We start from the raw sequence: 20,394 nt of genomic DNA, 5'->3' as shown, positions 1-20,394 counted from the left end.
AATACTACACTCCATGCTCGTGAATGAAGCCACTTGCGTAATGTCACGAAGTCTGGAATTGCGAAAAAATTTGACTAGCTGAGTGTATGGCGTCTACAGTAAACACTCTTCATTCTTACGTAGTCTACACGGACACTCCCATTTTCTACTTTTATGGCCATAGTAAAGGACAGAAGAAACAGGGTTGCTACAGTGTGTATGTCTGATATAATGCAAATGATTTTTGACAGTTTTAATATCAGTCTGCCTCAAATGGTAATCTCACGCTCACTTTCTCTTGTGTATCTATCAGCATTCAAGAGAGAGTACCAGAAGATTGGACACTCCTTTGAAGAGCTCGCTACGACCTTTGAACTCGACAACAGACCAAGTGAGTGCTTCCCCGTCCCCCCCCCCCTCCCCACTTATCCCCCCTTCCCTGTTGTCATGGTGACTGCATCCACTCCCCAGAGTAGCAAAACGTGACAGATGGTTCCGTTATGTTGCCCGATGCTTTGGGCTTGTGATGCGTGCGTGCTATCTACATGCGGCCTTGTTTCCTCTCACAAGTGAACCACGGGGGCGCCCTTCTCAACCCACCTTTACCCCTTCCCACTTCAGAGTTGCACCTTGTTGCATCCTAGTGCATGGTATCAATGATGTGTGTGTTGATCCTTCTATTTCACCTTCCAACATCACTGAAAAATTATGGACCTTGTGACAGTGATTTTTACATAGTGTTATTTCCCCCAGTCTGTGTGATTATGTGCACTTGATCTGTGGTATCTGTTGTAAGGAGTGAATTCTACGACAAAATAACCTTATTGGATGAGTTATTGAAATCAATGTATGGACAACTCTGTGAAAAAAACAGATATACATACATATATAAAGAAAAATCCGATGGCAAATTTTTGCCATCCTGTTTAACAGCTTGAGATGCTTTTTTTTTCTTTTTCTTTTTTGCACCAGTAATATTCATGCTACACTTGGAAACTTTACCTTCTTTTGTTACACGATACCCTGGAATGATGTTATACATTTCAAAGGGTGTCCATTTCCTCTGCAAAACCTGACACGCTTTCAGTTTATTTATTGTTTTTACTTTACAAACAGTCATATAGATTTTAGAGCTGGAAACCAAAATAAAGAGAGGAAATCAGTTTTTAGTTCTAAGGTTCAGATGAAATCACACCCAGCCTGTAAATTTAGCCTTTGTGCAAGTCCACAATCAATATCGTATTCTGCTCTGAAACAAACAGTAAGTTATAAATATATGCAGTTAATGAGAAATTGGAGCAGGGACCAGCGAGAGATTCAATACATGGGACCCTGTGCTTTCAGGCTATTGAAAAGCTATAATTAGCACTCTCATGTTTCTGGAACCCTCTCTCTAGTTTGTCATCAAGCAGTTTTAATTACCCCAGCCTCTCTCAACATCTTTAGCATGACCAATAAAAAGACCAATAATTTTGTTTTATGAAATTACAAGAGCACTTTAGGGAGTCATGTCCCCGCAAATTTGCCAACATTCATCGGCCAGTGAAGATGGGATCAGCCTTTGACTTCACACCCTCACTTTTTCTTCAGAAGTTCGGGATTATTTCTGCCATAGCCATCCTGTTAACAGATTATTGCACCCGCTGGATTTGTTATTACTCATGACCTTTGATAAAGATCAGCCCATTTGTATTGACTACTTTTTGTACCCCCCCCCCCCCCCAAAAAAAAAAAAAAAAAAAAAAAAGTTGCGGCCACCTTCCTGGTTACTAGCTATGTGACAATTAATAGAAAGTATTACAAGAGTTCATTGATGTTGCGAACCTGTGACTGAAATAGCTCACTTTCTCATCATGTGAATGGTGTGTGAGTCACTTCCTAACGTCTGATCATGTGACCTGGCAGTCCACCAATGTTTCCCTCAAGTTGTTTATTTTTTACGTATGTTTGTTTGGGTTTTCTTTTGGTTTATTGCCACTTGGTCTAGTATCAGATGGTCTACTTCCCAGTTCATCTAACACTAATACGTCTGAACTCATTTGGTCAACTATCAATTTCGCCTAATGTACATTTGGTATACTTCTCACTTGGTCTAATGCCTAGCTTGCCTGGCTAATTATCGTTTTTTCTAATGGTCAGATGGTCTAATTAAAATTTTGTCTCCTTGGACTTTTTCCCATTTTGTTTATTAAACTCTGGGTATTAGACAAAATGGGCATAGCCCATCTGAAAGTATGTGTAGACCAACTGGTAATGAGGCTAACTGGCACTTCGACTAAATGGTCATTAGACCTGGTTGTAGATGAAAAGGAATTAGACCATTTGGGTTGAGACTATTGAAATGGCTATTATTAAACGAAGTGGAAGTAGACCAAGTGATGGGTCACCTTTCTTTTTATCTCATACATGTAATGCTGATTGCTGACAAAATAGAGAGCATGAATATGCCCGTTTCTGTGATCATGTGATGTAGCTTGTGACTTAGATTTAGTACAGCATGTGACTTGAGCATAGCATGATATTGAAGTTGGTTAAAGGGATAGTACAGTATTGGTGGAGATGAGAATTGGGCTTTTAACTTTTTATGAGATACCAAGAAAACACTTTTGATGTAGTACAGAACATACCATTTTAAGAGGAATTCAAAGTTTATTTGATGAAAATCGGGTTTGAAATTACTGAAACATCCAAAAACAAAGTAAAACAAAGCGATCGTAATAAAGTGTGGGTCCCACACTTTATTAGAATCGCTCTTTTTTGGATATCTCAGCCATTTCAAAACCAATTTTCATCAAATAAACGTTGAATTCCTCATAGAATTACATGTTCTTTCATATTTCATAAGAGGTTTCTCATTATCTCACCAAAAAATGTTAGAAACCTGAAATTAGGTCTCAACCAAAACTATACGATCCCTAATGAAACTCCTGTAACAGTAATACATGTACAGTCGTATTTGCTCAATGTGGAATGCAACTTTTGATATGATGTTTATCAATTAAGCATGACTGTTATGATTGTAGGCAAAAAACAAGTCTTTGTTTACTTTCAAAACTTGACCATCTGTAATTTTTCTCTTTGAAATGGTTATGATAATGAGATATTTTGCTTTTAATAAGAAAGCATACAGGCATATCATGAATTGGGATTTTGTTGGTGTGCGACTATGATGCTTTATGATATTATATTTTCTGATAGAGATGGAGCAAGACTTTCTGACTTTTAAAATAATGATTCAATTGTTATGCAAATCACCATAATATTGATTAGGCTTGAGGTGTGGTCGGAAGCTCACATTGCACCTGACTTTAACCCTAATCAGGCTTGGGGGGGGGGGGGGGGGGGGGGGGGAATCCGCCCCCCCCCCCCTCGACATTTCGCGCAATATCTTCGTAGCGCGATAAACTCCCGCCACGATGTTTCATGACTTTTTTCTTTCAAGTATCGCGCAACTTTTGAGACCAAAATTGTTGCGCCCGCGCGTTTGAAAAAAATTTGTCAACCCCAAAATTGCTCCAAAACGTGATTTTGTGTACAAATCCAATGCAAATTGTGTTTTTTCAATTAATTCACATGTATAAAAATTCATATCTTGACTTAGAATGGACAAAATTAATTTATTTTAGCATAATAAAGCTTCGGAAAATGTCTGTGACAAATTTTGGCCAAAAAACAAACAAAAACAAAAGGTCGAAAAACAAGGAAATACATAAGAAATTATCAAAAAACAATCAAATACATAAGAAATTAATTTCAATACAGATTTTTTTTTTATCCTGTGTCACAGGAGAATGATACAAGAAACATTTTAAAAAAGAAATTAGCTTGATTAGAGCATTAATAAGTGATTTAGAGCCCCAAACTGATTTTATGCATAAATTACAATAATTAATTAATATAAAATGTAAGAAAAATTTTTCGGAGAAAGCAACCATACATTTTGATAGTATACGTCGCGGGCGTCGCGTGTGCCGATTTTCGGCGCGATCACGCGTTCCATAGACGAGATCTGAAGGGGGGCGGAATCAGTCCCCCCCCCCCCCCCCCCCCCCCCGATATAGCATAGCCAAAAAAGCCCAGCCTGATTAGGGTTAAGAACAACAACTAATGGATGTAAACTGACCTTCAAGTGTAGACATCAAATTGTGTATAAAGGAAGGACATGTGAATTATGAAATGACTTCTTATTTTTTGTTTCTGTGTGCAGCAAATGTGATAGAATGTTTGTCACAAAAAAAAAAAAAAAAATCATCACTGTGTGTGCCTCCATTTACATATTGTTGTGGTATGCAAAATATCTGAGCTCACATCCGTATCAAATGTTTTGAGAAAATATTTTTGAATATGTGGGACTAAGTAGGGAAGGAAAGCAGGGGAGAAGAAAACAAAAATATGACAGATAGAAAGATATGCCTGGTATGTACAAATTTTAAACAGTTTAACACTGCAATGTTATGAGTTCACTTTTGTTTGGAATGATTATTTTTTGTTATATTTTTTTTCTTCTTTTGCTCATGTGAGAGTTGTCTTTGCTTGATGATGTAATGAATATATATGCATGAGTTTATTCTATTTCTGTTTCCACACCCTTCCTTTGAACGATGACTTTGATCTCTAGATCCACAGGGTAACGATGAGCCTCCGAAAGGTAGAGAGAAAATGTCCATTTATCTTTTATTTGATATAATTTATCTCATTTATATCATTTCTCACTTATTATACTAACAGAACACTGAAGTGCCTCCTGAGCACATCATATTCCTGACGTTTCTTTTCTTTTCGAGCCTTCTCTGAAACTGGGTGACGTGAATTATTCTTCTTTCAGAGCCCGTCTTAACCCGTTGAGCAACTTTTGTTTATAACACACATTTCCCATAAGCACCTGCTCGAGTATTCTCGGGAGTAGTCTCCAATGGGTTAAGTGTCTGTGTGGGTTCATTTTCTACAGTACGTCACTTCCTTCGATTAATTTTTTTTTTCTTTTTTTTTCATTCTGTGAGTAATCTTCGCTTTTACTAGTTTCCTTGTCGTTCTCATTCTCACATTTCATTCCGTGCTGTATACTGTTTCAGCCTCTGGTACACTACTACAGCTGCCATGTATACTCTGTACGTAGGGCTACAGGCCAAATACACACACGTGCACATACACCCTCACAAGTGGCATCTTATATGAGATCATTCCTCACCAAGCCCATAAATAGTTCCATGGATCAATTTCATAGTACACCCATTCTCTTTTTCCTCTTTTGTTTTTCTTTTCTCTTCTTTTTTTTTTTTTTTTTTTGCACAGCAAGATTATTAGTATTTTCTGTGAGAATAATCATAGGTATTAAACAATAAGACAAGAAAGTGGTTGTTGACAAGCATCAGACTAGGTATTTGTAGTGTAACAGTTCTTTTTACAGTTTTGGCAGATTGTCCATTTCTTGTCTTACATTGTACATTGGTCCTTGTCATTCAGCATTTTGCCCATTTGGCTTGTGAAAATATGGGTGAAAACCCTGGAAACCTTTGAAAACACTGTAAAGATCAGTATCGCCGATCCTCTGTCACAGTCATGCAAGACTGAAGTAAAATAGTATTGTTTTGATGCAAGATCACATTTGCTTGCAGTCTCTAAAATGTCAAACCTTTTGTGAAGTTAAACAAGACATTAGTTTATGATGAAATCATTAGGCCAGAAAATTAGATTGACGGGGTGAGTACCGGCGATGATTCAACAAAATATGTGCTTATCAGAGTTTTGCCGCAGGGCCTTCCTTCCTATTACTTCAATTAATTGCTTTTTCACCTGCACTTGATTACATACTTCTGGGAAATCAATATTGTATTTTAATTCATAAATGGATGATATGCCTTAATTCTATTCCCTCATGGATAATTATTTCCATCATCACAATTGAATGGTAGACCTATGTCATTATGTGCAGTCAAATAAAGGCTACCTTGTACCAGGTGGCCCTCAGCTCCATAGATACCACGAATATTACCCCTGTGTGCCTCTTGCATGCCCTTCTCAGTCAAAGACCTGCCAACTTCGCGTAATTTGCTCAAACGCACAACTGCGCACAAACGGATCGATAAACCTCAACGTGCCACATAACAAATAAATGAATGCGTGAATGCGCAGTTCTGTTCCTCACACATTCATCACAGTAAGCCGTGCAATCTTCCACTTTGCTGCACTGCATTTTTAGCATACCTGAGCCCTGTTTTATGAGGAGGTAAAATTGATTATATAGTTGATTTCTGTCATCAGTCTGTGGCAACCTATGTGTTATAAAGGAAATTTAAGATCCATTATATCTTTTGATAAAACAGAGCCCAGGTAAATGCTTCTGCAGAAAAGTTACATGGCTTTGAAATACAGAATGTTTTTCAAGAAAAAAGCAGCAACAAGACACACACACACACACAAAAACCCACAACATTAATGCGTTGTCAGATCTCAGATTGATGTGGCACGCAGTGGGGGGGGGGGGCATACACTGTGGCACGCTTGGGGTTAGTAAAGAAACATTCTGCACAGCACACTATGATATGACCTCACCCACAAGGTGCACAGAATTCCTTAAACTCCCATGTTTAGTGTTCATCTTCTACTTCCTCCTTCACTCTCTCCTTTAATATTACCTGTCTGACCCCTTTATGGTCTCGAGCTTCATTCTGCATTCTATTTTCTCTCACGTTGCATTATTTCATTTCCACTTGGCTTTTAAGTTGTATCTTTTATTCTTTCCTTCTTTTTTTCTTTTTTGTTTTGCCTTGGTTCTTCTGGATATCTCTCATGCAGCCTTGAATTGCTCATCAATTCCCAAAACCACACTACTGTGGTTTGCATTGGTAGTGTACAGCGTATCTAAAGATATAATTTTCACTTTTCATTGTAGGTGTTACATGAAGAAAACTTAAAACAACAACAAAAGTCTTTTATTTGAAACCTGTATCATTAGTGTATGATTCTCAATTGCAGAATTAAGCCTCTGCAGAGTTCTGCAGTCGCAGAACTAATTGCTGTATTTATGGATGATTCTGAAATTGACAACACATGAATACTAACAGATATTTATAGATGATTCTTACCAGGTAAATTGGTGACATGTGAATAATACAAGATTAGTTCTGTTCCTATTTTTTTATTAAACTGACAATCTTTTTTTTTTCTAGATTCCTTTAGATTTGTCAAGATGTAATGTAATGAATTGAACAAATTCCATCTAATATTTCTGCAATATAGAATAGACAGTGAAACTTGAGAGTTGCCAATTCAGTGATGATAGTATGATCTTTTGATCCCTGAGTTCAGAACATTCTGTCTAATCCTGACAAAAAAAGAAGAAGAAATCATTGTCTGCTATATCATTATGGTTGTACTGAGTTGCTGTAGTATTTTGAGAACACACACACCTTCAACTGTACTTTTAATACCAAGGCGGTCATTTTTGCAAATTACTAGGTACATTGTAGTTGGATGTTCATGTTGTCTAGAACACAATAATATATTTGTAATTGCACTATTAAAGCTGTCATTGCTTGATCCTCTGGTTTTCATTTGCCCTTCGTTATTTTCAAGTGTGACAGTGCACTCTAGTCATGTGACTGTCATGTGATTGCTCCTCTCCTGGTTGTAGAATCGCTGCAGCTGACGGCGGCCATGAGGTTCACGGGGAAGACGTACCACGACGTTGGTCAGCTTTTCTACGAGCAGCCCAAGCATGACTTGCACCCCTTTGAGGACTTCCTGAGGGAGTACGGCGGTATGATGTCCTGCTTCCCGGACATGATCCACTTCCACAAGGTAAAGCGTCATCATTCCCAGGGTGGTATTCTGAAATCCTTCCTAGGAAGAAATTTCTTCCTAAGTCAGGATTTTTTCCTAAGTGGTATTCTGAAAATCTTCCTAAGTTTCTTCCTAAGTAGACTTAGGAAGAAACTTAGGAAGGGGGCGGGAATATGCAAATTTCTGACTTAGGAAGAAGTTGGTATTCTAGAATGCACTTAGGAAAGAATTTTAGGAAAATATTTAGGAAAGCTCCACCCCTGTCCTAAGTACGTTGTTAAGAATAGCAAATTGCAAGCATCGTGATAGGTGCGTTTGTCAGTCATTGCGCGCACATGTACTTTGATGCGCGAAATGAGCGTGAGAAAGGGGACATGCCGCGCACTCGTGTATTTGACCCTACGTCACAGTAATATGCGACTGTCATTGGCAGACATTGGTTAGTTCCTTATGATACGGCATTTCGTATTGGCTTAGGAAAGGACGTGGGTGGGGATAAGGATGGCTTAATTTGCATTAAGAAGTGCCTAGGAAGACATTTCAGAATACCAATTTTGTCTTTCCTGGGCACTTCCTAAGTTTCTGACTTAGGAAGAAACTTAGGAAGAAACTTAGGAAGATTTTCAGAATACCACCCCCAGTCACTACTGCCTCCAGCACATCTCCTTCGCTTTACCTGTTGCTGTGTGTCAAAAATTTCTTGCTATTAATATTTCTCGCTTTTTTTGTTCCTAGGATGACAGATTTCCATAGTTTTAGGGAGTCTCATTCCAAAGCTCATTCATATAAAGGAATGTGTGTGTGTGTGTGTGTGTGTGTGTGTGTGTGTTTTATGTAGTGAAGTAATGAATATTCAAAAGCAGTGGAACTGTACAATTCCTTATGTTTCTTTTTAGTTGGAGGCTTGCCTCCTCCACCCGCTTACCCTGAAGGTACAGCTGTAGATAGAGGACTCTGTATAATGTGCTTGTGTGTGTGTGTGTGTGTGTGTGTGTGTGTGTGTGTGTGTGTGTGTGTGTGTGTGTGTGTCTGTGTATGTTTGTGTTTACTATGGAAAGGAGAGAGTTTAGATTTAAAGATTAAACACAATGCACATGGAAAACAACAAACTTTTGAATTGAAAGTGATGAAATTCTTCCGTAAAGTTGCTTTTATTGCCACTGATTGACAAATTGCCCTACATCGATGTAAATAAGCACTGAATTGATCAGTGTCTTTTATTAGTAGTCATGACAAAAGAAAAGAAACCAGTTGCAAGCTCATGAATATTTAACAAGTATTCATTCCCGATGCCTCCTGACCCTAGATCTTCATTAAAAAGAAAAATAGATGTTATTAAAGATAGACTCATTAATTCAGTGAGTATTTACGTAGATTTAGGGCAGTCTGTTTAATCAGTTGCAAGCTCATGTATTAATAGTCAACAAGCATTCATTCCCAACACCTTCTGACCCTTGATCTTCCACTAAAAAAAAAAAACTACTATAAAGACTGATCAATTCAGTTCGTATTTACATTGATGTAGGGCAATTTGTCAATCAGTTACAAACTCATGGATATTCAACAAGCACTTATTCCTGACACTGTCTGACCGTTGATCTTCCTTACAGCACACCGTACAGACGGTCAAGGAATGCCAGAAACAGAGGGAGGAGCAGAAGATGGACTTTGAGGAGGCGGAGGCGGTCAAGAGACGTGCGGACGTCATCTCCTATGCCATGATGGGTGAGAGAAAGAATCCATGTCTCAGAATGCACAACAGAGGGCAGCATCATACCTCCCAAAATATCACAGTAGAATTACAGTACTGTTAAAGTGGATTTTTTTTTGTGCATTTTGAAACTAGCAGGAAAATAAAAATGAGTGATTGTTTTTTGCTTGTAATATGGAATAATATGTTACCTCTTTCAATCTGTGGTATTAGAGACATGTAAAAGAAAATTTCCACAATTACAGTATAATTTTTCTGGTGAGCCAGACCTTTAAAGCGAAGCACGGTCTATGTGTACATGCAGGTCATTGCAGTCAGATAGCATGCGTATCATATGTGACCCTGCACCACAAAACCAACAAAAAGTCGCTAGACATGAATTTTCAGTCTAGGGCAGATTCTGCAAGAGCAGACTTTATGCTTTAAAATGATGTGTAACTCAATTCAAATGGACTCTCCTATAAAAGCTACCTACATGGAAATATTGGAAAGAAAGCACACTTTGTGGAATAGTGTGTCCTGAGAAAAGAGGCTCTGGTGAAGTATAGGGTCTATTCAAGCGCTTTAATTATACAAGCCATGCTGTGTGCAATGAATGGGACAAAAAACAGGATGTAAAACTCCTTACACCCACAATAATGGAGGGATTATCAGGTATATAGTGGAAATTCAGCATGCTCTGTTGAAGCATTCTATCCATGCAGGGAGGTGCTAGAGAAAGAGAGACAACTCCTGCTCTCCTTTGAAGTCATGCGCGGCACCGCCGAGAAGTTATGCGTTCAACTCCAGGTGGAAACCAGGTGCTTTGACAAAAGAGAGCATCAATAATCGGGACTAGCGCTCCCACATCTAGAAATACTTGCCCCTAATGCAATTCGTTCTCTCTTCAGTGTGATGGTAACAATGAATTTGTGTACCTTGAATTGGAGCAGCGAATCAAAATGCAGTGTAAAACTGACAATTTTAACAGCAAATAGTTTAAAAGCACGCTGGGACACGCTTTAATAGCGGAGTACTTTATTTGAAAGATCAAAATATCCCAGATTACAAGATACAAAACTAACATGCAAAAATGTGCACATTATAGAAAAATTTTAGGTTTTTAAGAGGGCCTAATTTTCATTTCATTTCAATTTGCGCATTACGAAGAAACTAGAAATACATGTTTATAATATTGAATTCTTTCCTGAACTATTCTAAATCAATTTGAGTATTTCATTTAAAATTTTACGGTGAAATAAAGCTTGTAATTCAACGAAAGGTGAAATGCATTCTTCGTCTCCGAACTTCGTCTTGCAACTAGAGTGGTATTGAGCATGACTTCAAAGCGTAGTGGAATGCTAGACATCCCATTGGAATGCCTTGAACCCAAACATGTGTTTGCATGAATTACGAAGAGTTGCCACTCCATCTCTGTAACATCTCCCTGATCCATGACTATTAAATACACTTTCAAAGCAGTAACAACATCCTTTCATTAGAGTTGAAAGTGAAGAGTGTGTAAAGGTTTCTATAAAGAATGAAAAGGGGCCTCTGTACTTAGACAAGACGTATATTTTAGCCATGCTATTTTACAAAAGGGTGTTTTAGAAAAACTGCTAAAAACACAATTTCCCATATGTTTTATGATTCCAAATTGCAGAATAAAGCAGAAGAAGAATTTCTGTTTCTGAAAATAAAAAAATTTACTGTTGACTACAGTAGGTTAACCCTTTTCACATATTGTATTTTGAGTCCTCATGTAAAATTAGGCCATGCAACTTTTTTTTTTTCTTGATCGCATATAGATATATTCTTTATAGTTATGTCAACCATTGGAGGCTTCCAAAAGAAGAAAAGAACATTCAGTCAGTTGGGCAATAAGCCAGGTGCATCGCTATGTCAGTACATAAATCAACTATTGTAAGGCATACTGAAGTCCCCCAGTTATAGTTGCAATTGATGTTAACATAAAAAAAAAAACAGTGCCCAAACCAAACAGGTCTATACATGGCAGCAAATACAGCAGCCAGGATGCAAACACATATGTGTAGGTAGTGTGCTGCAAATTATCATGCTGACTTTGGCAGGGTGTCCATGCTATGCCAAACCTAGCATGAGCAGCGTCGCATTATCTTGGAAGTGTGGAATATTGCCTACAGACTCACACCAGGGATTCCTCTGGAATTAAAAATACACTTGTATGAACTTGCCACACAAAGCTTATAACACAAGTTTATATATAGAGCCTGAAATATGGATCAGCTGAAAGCCTGAAAAGATGTTTTAAAAGAGACAGTTTGGTGGTATTCTAATATTAGTACTTATTGTGATGAAAGTATGGTGCAGTGACAGTCATAATGGCCATTCTCATTCTGCTACTGCTGTCTCTACTCAACTGCTAGTACTTCTTATTTGATTTGATTTGATTTGATTTATTGTGAAATAAGGAAATTCAGTTTTCACGTGGTAACTGTAATTTGATTTATGATGGTTGTATGTACATGACATTTATGATGATTGTAATGTGAACTTTTCTTTTTTTTTGGGGGGGGGAGGTGGGGGATGGAGGGGGAGTCAGGGATAATTTAACTAAATTGTAGAAGGCATCTTGATTTTGTCTTCTCTATCATCTCCTCTCTATATCTCTTTCCAATTCTCTTCTTCTTCTTCCTGTTGTTCCAGCCGAAGTAAACCATTTCCATCGAGAGCGAGTCCGGGACTTCAAGTGGATGATGCAGGTCTACCTTCAGGAGCAGATCAAGTTTTACAAGAACATCACCATCAAGCTGGAAGAAGCACTCCAGCAGTACGACACCATCGACCCGTAACCGGGCGTCGACCCGTAACCAGGCGTCGACCCGCATCTGGGGAGGAGCCCTCATTGCCTGCCACCCGCCCCCCACGCTTCTTATACTCCAGGCACATGGATGAATGGATGGTTGTCAAGGAAGTTGTGGAGAGGAGAGGAGGTACTCACCCGTAACCGGGCGTCGGCTTTTCAGTGGGCATCTGTTCTCAAGTCGGATACCTCTCCGGATGATAATTCATGTTTGACCGGACCTCTTTGATATCGAGGAGAGAGAGATATAGGGAGATGGGCAAGCGTTGTCGACATGTGTCATCCTGACCATAGTGTATCATCACTTGACCCCGACGACGAGGGATGGCAGGACTGGAATTTGGTGTGCCTCATTCCGAGGGAAATCTGTGCGTGTGTTTGTAGCGGTCGTCTTTCTCTTCTCAAGTTTGTCGTTTTCCTGAACCCGGTTACTTAAAGAGCAAGAACTCAGTAATGTTTCATCATGTATCGTCTTTATCTTCATTGAATCATGTGATTACTATCATTATTTTTTTGTTTTCTCTCTCTCTCTCTCACACTGCTGTATGTCTTGCTTGCTTGATCATTGCCACAAAATTATCGATATGACTGTTGTTAAATTTTGTCCTTGCAGCTAGCAACCAATCCCAATGATGTGTCAAAGGTGAATTGGATTAGTAGTTATCAAAGGGTTAAACTCGCTGTGTCAGGATGCCACTATGCCATTATGCCAGTCAAATGTCGTCAGCTGTGATGCATACGGAGCAGTTACAAGTAGTGATACGATGGAGGGCACGTTCACACGTGCCTGAGATAGCAGTTCACACATAGTTATGGATTATCTGACCTTGCATTCACACATGATAAATACACCATTATGCCAGTCAAATGTAATCAGCTGTGATACATACAGAACAGTTATAAGCTGTGATACAATGGTGGGCACGTTCACATGTGTGGAGGAGATAATGGTTCACACATGGATTTTCTGACCTTGCGTTCACACATGATAGATAAACCTTGCTAAAAATGCTGCTGCCATCTGAACATCAACATTTCCCAGTGTCCCCCAAAATAAAAGAAGGCAGACACACATACTTCTCCAAGGTTGAGCTCACTACTGCTGTCTGAACAGCATAGTTTGTACGTTCATTCATTCGATGAAAGGTCTAGAAATTGAATTTATGATAATGTATTACATTGCACAAATGGCCCAATTGTGGTTATACTGAAGTATGTGCTGTGTTCCCCTATGAAGAATGAATACACTGAATTTGGTTTTGCATGAGTTTAAATTGAGGGTTTGAAGAAGAAAGATGTGTATGCACATGCCCACACGCACACATACACACACACACACACACAAACACACACACACACACACAAAGATGAGGAAAAGAGAAACCTTCAATGAAAACATGCACTGAATTGATGAGAATTTAGTGGCACCTTAAAATCACATATTTCCTGTTCAACTTCGTGACATTTCAAGACATTCAAAGAAAACTTTAATATCTATTTGGAGAGCAGGAAGAAGGGAAAGTATCAAACCGGTAATTTTCATTTCTTATGTGGACAATTTTCAGGTTTCCCTTTTGTCAACCAATTCATCATGCATTCTGGACTCTTATGTCGGTAACATTTTCAGTGTAATGTGTTTACATGCCACATTTAATTGGCATCTATAATGTATATCAATCCTTCATATGGCATAGTGTCATCCCGTCTTGTAATTCAATGTAGCCAGAACCTACGAGTAACATCTACCTTATGTTTTTGTAAATTTATGGACGTTACATTTTCTAGGATGCCTGTTCTTTTTTTTAACACATTGATACAAAGTTTTTATGAATGTATAACTGTGTTGACGAAATCTGCCACAAATTATTCAGAAATGACAGTGATACATATGTATTACAGAGAATTGATATATATTTTTTCATTGAAATCAAATATTGTATAATGATAAAAAGTGTAACCTCAACATGTGTGTACATACTGGAATCTAGAGTAATTGATATCAGTCATATGTACATTCTACATGTAGCGAGCATTTGGAAGAAAAAGAAAAAGAAAATTGTGGAGAAAAAAAAAATGCTGCGTTTATCCGGCGGTATACCATTATTATGATTTCCTTAGATTTATTTGATTGGTAGTGCTGTAGGCAAGCACCCTATTGTCAGCATTTTAACAGAGCTCTAGACTAGAAAGTTAGCTTGTAGTCATGTTGCTGCTCTCGATAATAGAAGTTTCATTTTTACGTCACTGCAAAAGTGGATATCTTTGCATGGTGATATTTAGTCCTTGGCTGGGAAAGAGGAATTTCGCATGTGTTTAATTCCATGGAATCCAAATATGAAATGATATAGCATATTAGATAAGCAGAAGAATTGCATGCTCTCATTTTCATGTTAGTTTGGTGTTTCGGCAAAATGTGTGAAAATTTCCACCCCGCAGAAATGTCCACTTTTACAGTATCTCCCAATTATCGCTTCATGTGAAGTTGGCAGTGCCAGAAAAGAGCTTATTTTCGGCATAAGATACAGAATGTTTGATGCAAAACTGAATGCGATGTAATTAGCTTGCCGAGCTCATTAACACTACTGAAGATTGTTAAATACTTTTTTGCCTCAACTACATACATGTCGAATACAAAGTATCCCACATTTTTCCCTCGTCCTCAATGTTTATGATGGCACACTATCACCGCACATTGTTGCATGTACATATTTCTTTTCTGATACTAGCTTGCACGTCATCCGTTTCAAATATTCAATTCTTCTTTCGATCATTTTCTTGGTTTCTCACGCGCCCAGTCTAGAACCCTACAGCGTTCCCTTGCCCAAGTCTATGCAATCGTGCATGATGAAAAAAAAAGAAAAGAAAAAGTGATTGATGTTTAATGTTATTTGGCATCATTTGATGTAAGTTCTGCATTGTTGACCAGTATGATAGATTATATATATATATAATATATCTCTCTGTTTATATATATATGATAAATAAAATATATGAATGAATGTGTAGATAGATAAAGTCATCATACACAAAGTGCATGCTTTGAAGCTGATGTGGAAGCATGGAATGGGACCTGTCCCCGATGGGAAATACTGTAAACTTTCTGTTCTTTTCTGCAATGAAAAATCGCGAAGTTAGAAAACTCATGAAACTGCGCCGCTGTAGTCTGGGCATGACCATCAGGTTCAGCAGCTTTTCTTGTGTAGCTACGTCTAGGACATAATATCCTAGGAATGTGACAAGTATCCTGATATTTCATATTTCATATTTGTGCAAAATATCACGGCAACATTCACCTGGAGACACATGTAGAACAGTGGCACTTCAGTCTGCGACTTTTCTGGTTGTGTAGTTGTGTAGCAACTTTTCATCCAAATGTTGCACTTTTTTTTCTAATTTGTGTGATTTTTCACAGGCAGTGTGGAGGGTCCTATTTTAATGTGTTGATACATTAACCCTGGGAATGGCTGCTCTCTCTTTCTCCCTCTCTCCCCCTCTTTCTCTCTCTCTCCCCTCTTTCTCTCTCTCTCTCATTCTCTCTTCCTCTTTCTCTTTCTTTTATTCCCTCTCTCCCTCTCTTTTCCCCTTTCTCCGCCTCTTGTTCTCTCACTCCAATCTCTTCCTCTCTCCTCTCTCCCCTCTCCCCCTCAATCTCCGCCACTCTACGAAAATTGCACTGTGGTATTAAAAATATAACCCTTTTTCATGAACATTCACTCTAACTCTGTATACTGTAAGAAGATTTCTACAATACTAATCAAAGGGAGAGAAATGGGAATTAAATGAAACAGAAAGAGAACAACTCAAGAGGCAATGGCAAAAAAATCTGATTTCTGTCAGAGTGGACTCAAATATGTGACCATGCATCACAAAACCGACAAAAAGTTTCATGCCCCAGTTTTATGTGAGGACTCAAAAAAAAAAAAAAGTGAGACAGGTTAATATAATCTTGAGGGGTTTTTTTTTGTGTGTGTGTATTCTCTGAAAGAGCAAATTTTCTTGTATATTATTCAACCAATTGGGACCTTAAAAAAAATTGGGAAATTGTGTATTTAGCAATTTTTCTAAGACTGTTACTTTTAGAATAATGTGCTTAGGTATGTAGTAGAGGCCCTCTTCCATTTCTCGAAAACCCTTGATACATGCTCTTCTCTTTCAAGTCTATTAGCTTTTGAAAAGATGATGCTACTGTTTTGAAAGTTGTTATTAGTTATGGATAGAAAAGGTTAATAGAACATGCTGAATTTGAGCTTAATCTGATTATCCCTTCATTATTGTTGTTAGGGAGTTTTACACCCTGTGTTTTGTCCCATGCTGAATTGTCCCATTGTGTTTTGTCCCATTGTGCAGAACATGGCTTGGTATTAAAGATTAAGCACTTGAATAGAACCTACATTTCAGAGCCTCTTTTCTCAGTGCACACTTTCCCAGAGTTTGTGCTTTCTTTTCAGTATCTAGATAGGAAAGTCCATGTGCATTGAGGTGTACATCATTTTAAAGCTTCTTTAAAAGTCTGCTCATTGAGAATCAACCCTTAATTTAAGATCCATATCTGGTGATTCTTTGTCAGTTTTGTGATGCAGGGTCATATGTGGAATAATGTAGCGTAGCTCACTTTATCCCTTTCTCTTCTGGCTGTGAATTTTCAATGTTCCTATCAGAGAGAAGTAGAATAGGGCCCAATGCACACCTTTGCACCTTACAGTTGATTACAAGGGATACAAGTATTCCTGGATGTTTGTGTGTGTGTGGTAGCAATCAACAGCGTGTGAAAGGAAATATTAAAAGCAGTTGGTATTCTTACGAGTGACTGGAGCCACTCTTTGTCTCTGCATTGTAGTGATGAAATCATATATAATAATGATAATCATTATTACCATGCCAATTATAATGATATATTACTGCTGCTACTATGACTACTACTACTGCTACCACTGATAATAACATTGATGATAATAGTACAAATAACAGTGATAGCAATGATTATAGTCATAACCATCATTGTAATTATAATTAAATCGATGATTTTAATTGTAATTAAATGACTATTTCTTTTAGGACCATGCCATTATTGTTGCAACTTGGCCAAGAGAAATATTCCTTTGTACCAAAGATTTGTAGGTCATTGGCAAAACTTACCCCCTTCCAAAGAATTTACACATTCATGACGTGCTGTTTATAGAAAGCTGGGTGTTTGATGCCACAAATAATTGAAGACGGAGAGAATTTGGGGGTGAGAATGTGGTTGCCCATGTAAAGCTTCCATTTATGAGATAGGGAGGGTAGTCATTCTTTTTGGAATAGAATTCAAAAGATTATTGATATGTACAGTAAAGCTATACTACAAAGTTTTTATTCTTCCATCGCTTTTCCCCTGTGGCTTACCATGTATGTCATACTAACTGTAAAATGTTATTTATATATTCCTTCTGCTTTCCTCTGATTTTTTCTTCATGTGAAATCACTATGTTGTACACTTAAAGAATTTTCCCTCTTTAAACTGCAAGTTGTTTTTCTCTGGAATGAAATAATGTGCTGTAAGAGCTTGGAGCAAGCTTTTCAAGAGTTTACCTGCATGCATGTTTTATCATGGTTGTAGTTATTGTGAATGTTTAATATGGAGGACGTGACAGATTTCATGTGATATTATGGTATCAGTAAGTTTTCGCAATGAAATATATATATATTGATATACTTGATTTTGTGGAGTTCTCTTCCTTGACATAGATGGCGCTGTTGATGAAATGTACATGCGTTAATTATCTTTGGTAATACACTGCATTCATTTCTGAGCATGACATATACTGTAAACCCAGAAACATCTTGTGGCACGAAACCTGTGAATTGCCACTGGCATTCAATGCATTGTGTAGGCAAACACTATAGCATACATTAAACTTTCATGAAGCTGCATTCCTTGCGAAATTTGGGAGAGTTTCACGCTTGCAAAAACTTTTGGTTTTATAGTATCGTCGGCCTTATGCCAAAAGGCATTTTTCACCATAGACTTTGTACACTACTAGTGCCCTTTTGGCATAAGGCCGACGGTACGCTGTATGTTGAGCAGTAAGCAGAGTATCACAGATGTGCAAAAATGATTTTTTTTTTTTTTTTTTTTTTTGAACAGAAAAGTTCCAGTAGTAGTTTAGCATGTGTGTATGTGCATTTTGTAGGCATGTGAGTGTGATTGTGTGTGTGTGTCTGTATGATGTGCAAACGTAGTACACATTCACAGAGATACCAACTGTTACTTTTTTTTTGCAGTATTTTGCTCTCTTTTTTTTTTTCCCCAAATAATATTGCAGGTGTTATAAAGAATACATGTTTTCCAAAACTGTATTACCTACACAGTTGTTATGGCAGGAAATCGTCACTTGGGCGACAAGACCTCGTATCTACAAAATTTCAAATGTTCAGGAAAGAAAAAAACAAACAAACAAACAAAACATGGCAGCCAAAGCACTATATCAAATGGGATAGTCTTCCATTTGACATGGCATGGTGGCTTCATTTGGGGAGCAAAACAGCTAGAATTTGGACAGGACATCTTGACTTAACCTGTTCCACACTGAATTCTGAAATCCACATAGACTTAATACACAGGCCATCTGGTTCCTGTATGGAACAGGTTAAGTGATTATCTGACCATTAATCCCAGAAAAAAAGAATGTCATTTTCACCAAAATTTGAGATACAAATTGTACAAGGTCTTGTCACCCCAACGACAATAAAGATACTGATTTTCCACAAAAAGAAGAAAAAAAAAAATTTCAGCCCTTGGAATACTGCAATACTGCAGCCTAGCATCCCTGCACTCATACACACATTTTCATAGTTTTATAGTGTAGGTCTATGCTGTACATGGTCCCAAAGTCAATTGCACAACACTGACTCATGCTGTTTTAACCAATTCTCTCTGCATTTCTGTAATGTAAAGACATTTTGAACAGGAATCAATAGTTTCCCGGCAGGGAGTAGGTTAAACGGTGATAAAAAGCACATGCAAGAATGTTCCACAAATCAGTGAAAGAGTGGTGTGACCATTCCAACAAAGTCTTCAACACTGTCCTCTGTTGGCATCAAACATTCAAAGCAATCTCATAAATGTTCTACCCCATTGATTTTGGTACGTGTACAGCCGTATTTTACATGCACATGAACTCGGTATTATGTTTTGATTTATTGTTTGGAATAGGTTTGTTTGTTTTTCATTTTTGAACCTCATCTCAATCTGAATGTAGTCTTCTTCATCATCACCATCATCTTCTTCTTCTTCTTCTCCTCCTCCTCCTTCTTCTTCCTCCTGTACAAACATGAATTTAGTAAAGTTGTGTTTTGAAGATCAGGTCTTGCATTTTTTAACCTTGGTTTAATCTGAATGTAGTCTTCTTCTTTTTTTTTCTTTTTCTCTTTCATCTTCTTCTCTTTCATCTTCTTCTTCTTCTCCGTCATCGTCATCATCAATGTCCTCGTCACCATGTTCTCTTTTCAATTACCAAGAAGTTATCTCACGACTTAATGATTTTTCTCTCTCAGTCATCTCAGTGATATGCAGACATGGAAAATAAAGCAGCTATGCATAGTTCAGCCAAGCAAATTACATTCCAACAAAAGTTGTGACAATCAAATTTCTAATGTACGCACTAGTAAATCAGACATTACTACAAACCAATACATGCATACTGCACGGACATTCATTTGCAGTTCTGTGTTGAACACTATTACCTGTGCGAGGTAGTTTTGCGAGGCAATTGCAGTTGATATTTTGCAGGGTCAAAAGGTCAGCAGTCAATATTCGTCGGTATTTTGCTTCTTCCGGGTTTTGCCGTTCACTTTACACAGGGAGGTGGGAAGAGAAGGAGTGGAATCTCTCTTCCCACCTCCCTGCTTTACATGTTCCCAAACATTCCGATTGACCACGAAGAGAAAACAATACATTGTACAAGGACGTCGCTGCGTGTCGATTCGATTACACGCACTGCAGAAGAGCGCCGATAAATCAACTCATACAAGGTCGACCACTTCCAGCAGCACTACGCGTCAAACAATGACTAGTCCATTTGTGCTCAATAACTGCACAGTGACCATCAGTTATTACAACTCT

The 20,394-nt window shown here is 38.0% G+C and overlaps 1 protein-coding gene across 2 annotated transcripts in view; it reads left to right on the top strand.

The window, feature by feature from the left end:
- The window catches only part of LOC139733773 (sorting nexin-33-like), a 72,956-nt gene extending 59,930 nt beyond the window's left edge, over positions 1-13,026 (top strand). For both annotated transcript variants that reach the window (XM_071644579.1, XM_071644587.1), the window contains exons 11-15: positions 293-370; positions 4,598-4,627; positions 7,613-7,779; positions 9,372-9,486; positions 12,137-13,026. In XM_071644579.1, coding sequence (XP_071500680.1) covers positions 293-370; positions 4,598-4,627; positions 7,613-7,779; positions 9,372-9,486; positions 12,137-12,282 — 536 coding nt within the window. In that variant the 3' untranslated portion in view covers positions 12,283-13,026. The remainder of the gene's footprint in view (positions 1-292; positions 371-4,597; positions 4,628-7,612; positions 7,780-9,371; positions 9,487-12,136) is intronic.
- Positions 13,027-20,394: the final 7,368 nt, after the last annotated feature.

This window comes from Diadema antillarum, unplaced genomic scaffold (assembly GCF_040938485.1).
Source record: "Diadema antillarum isolate AM-2024a unplaced genomic scaffold, OU_Dant_1.0 scf00000025, whole genome shotgun sequence".
NCBI lineage: Eukaryota > Metazoa > Echinodermata > Echinoidea > Diadematoida > Diadematidae > Diadema > Diadema antillarum.
The sequence above is the reverse complement of the archived record's forward strand: the minus strand, read 5'-3'. Positions and strand labels throughout refer to the sequence as shown.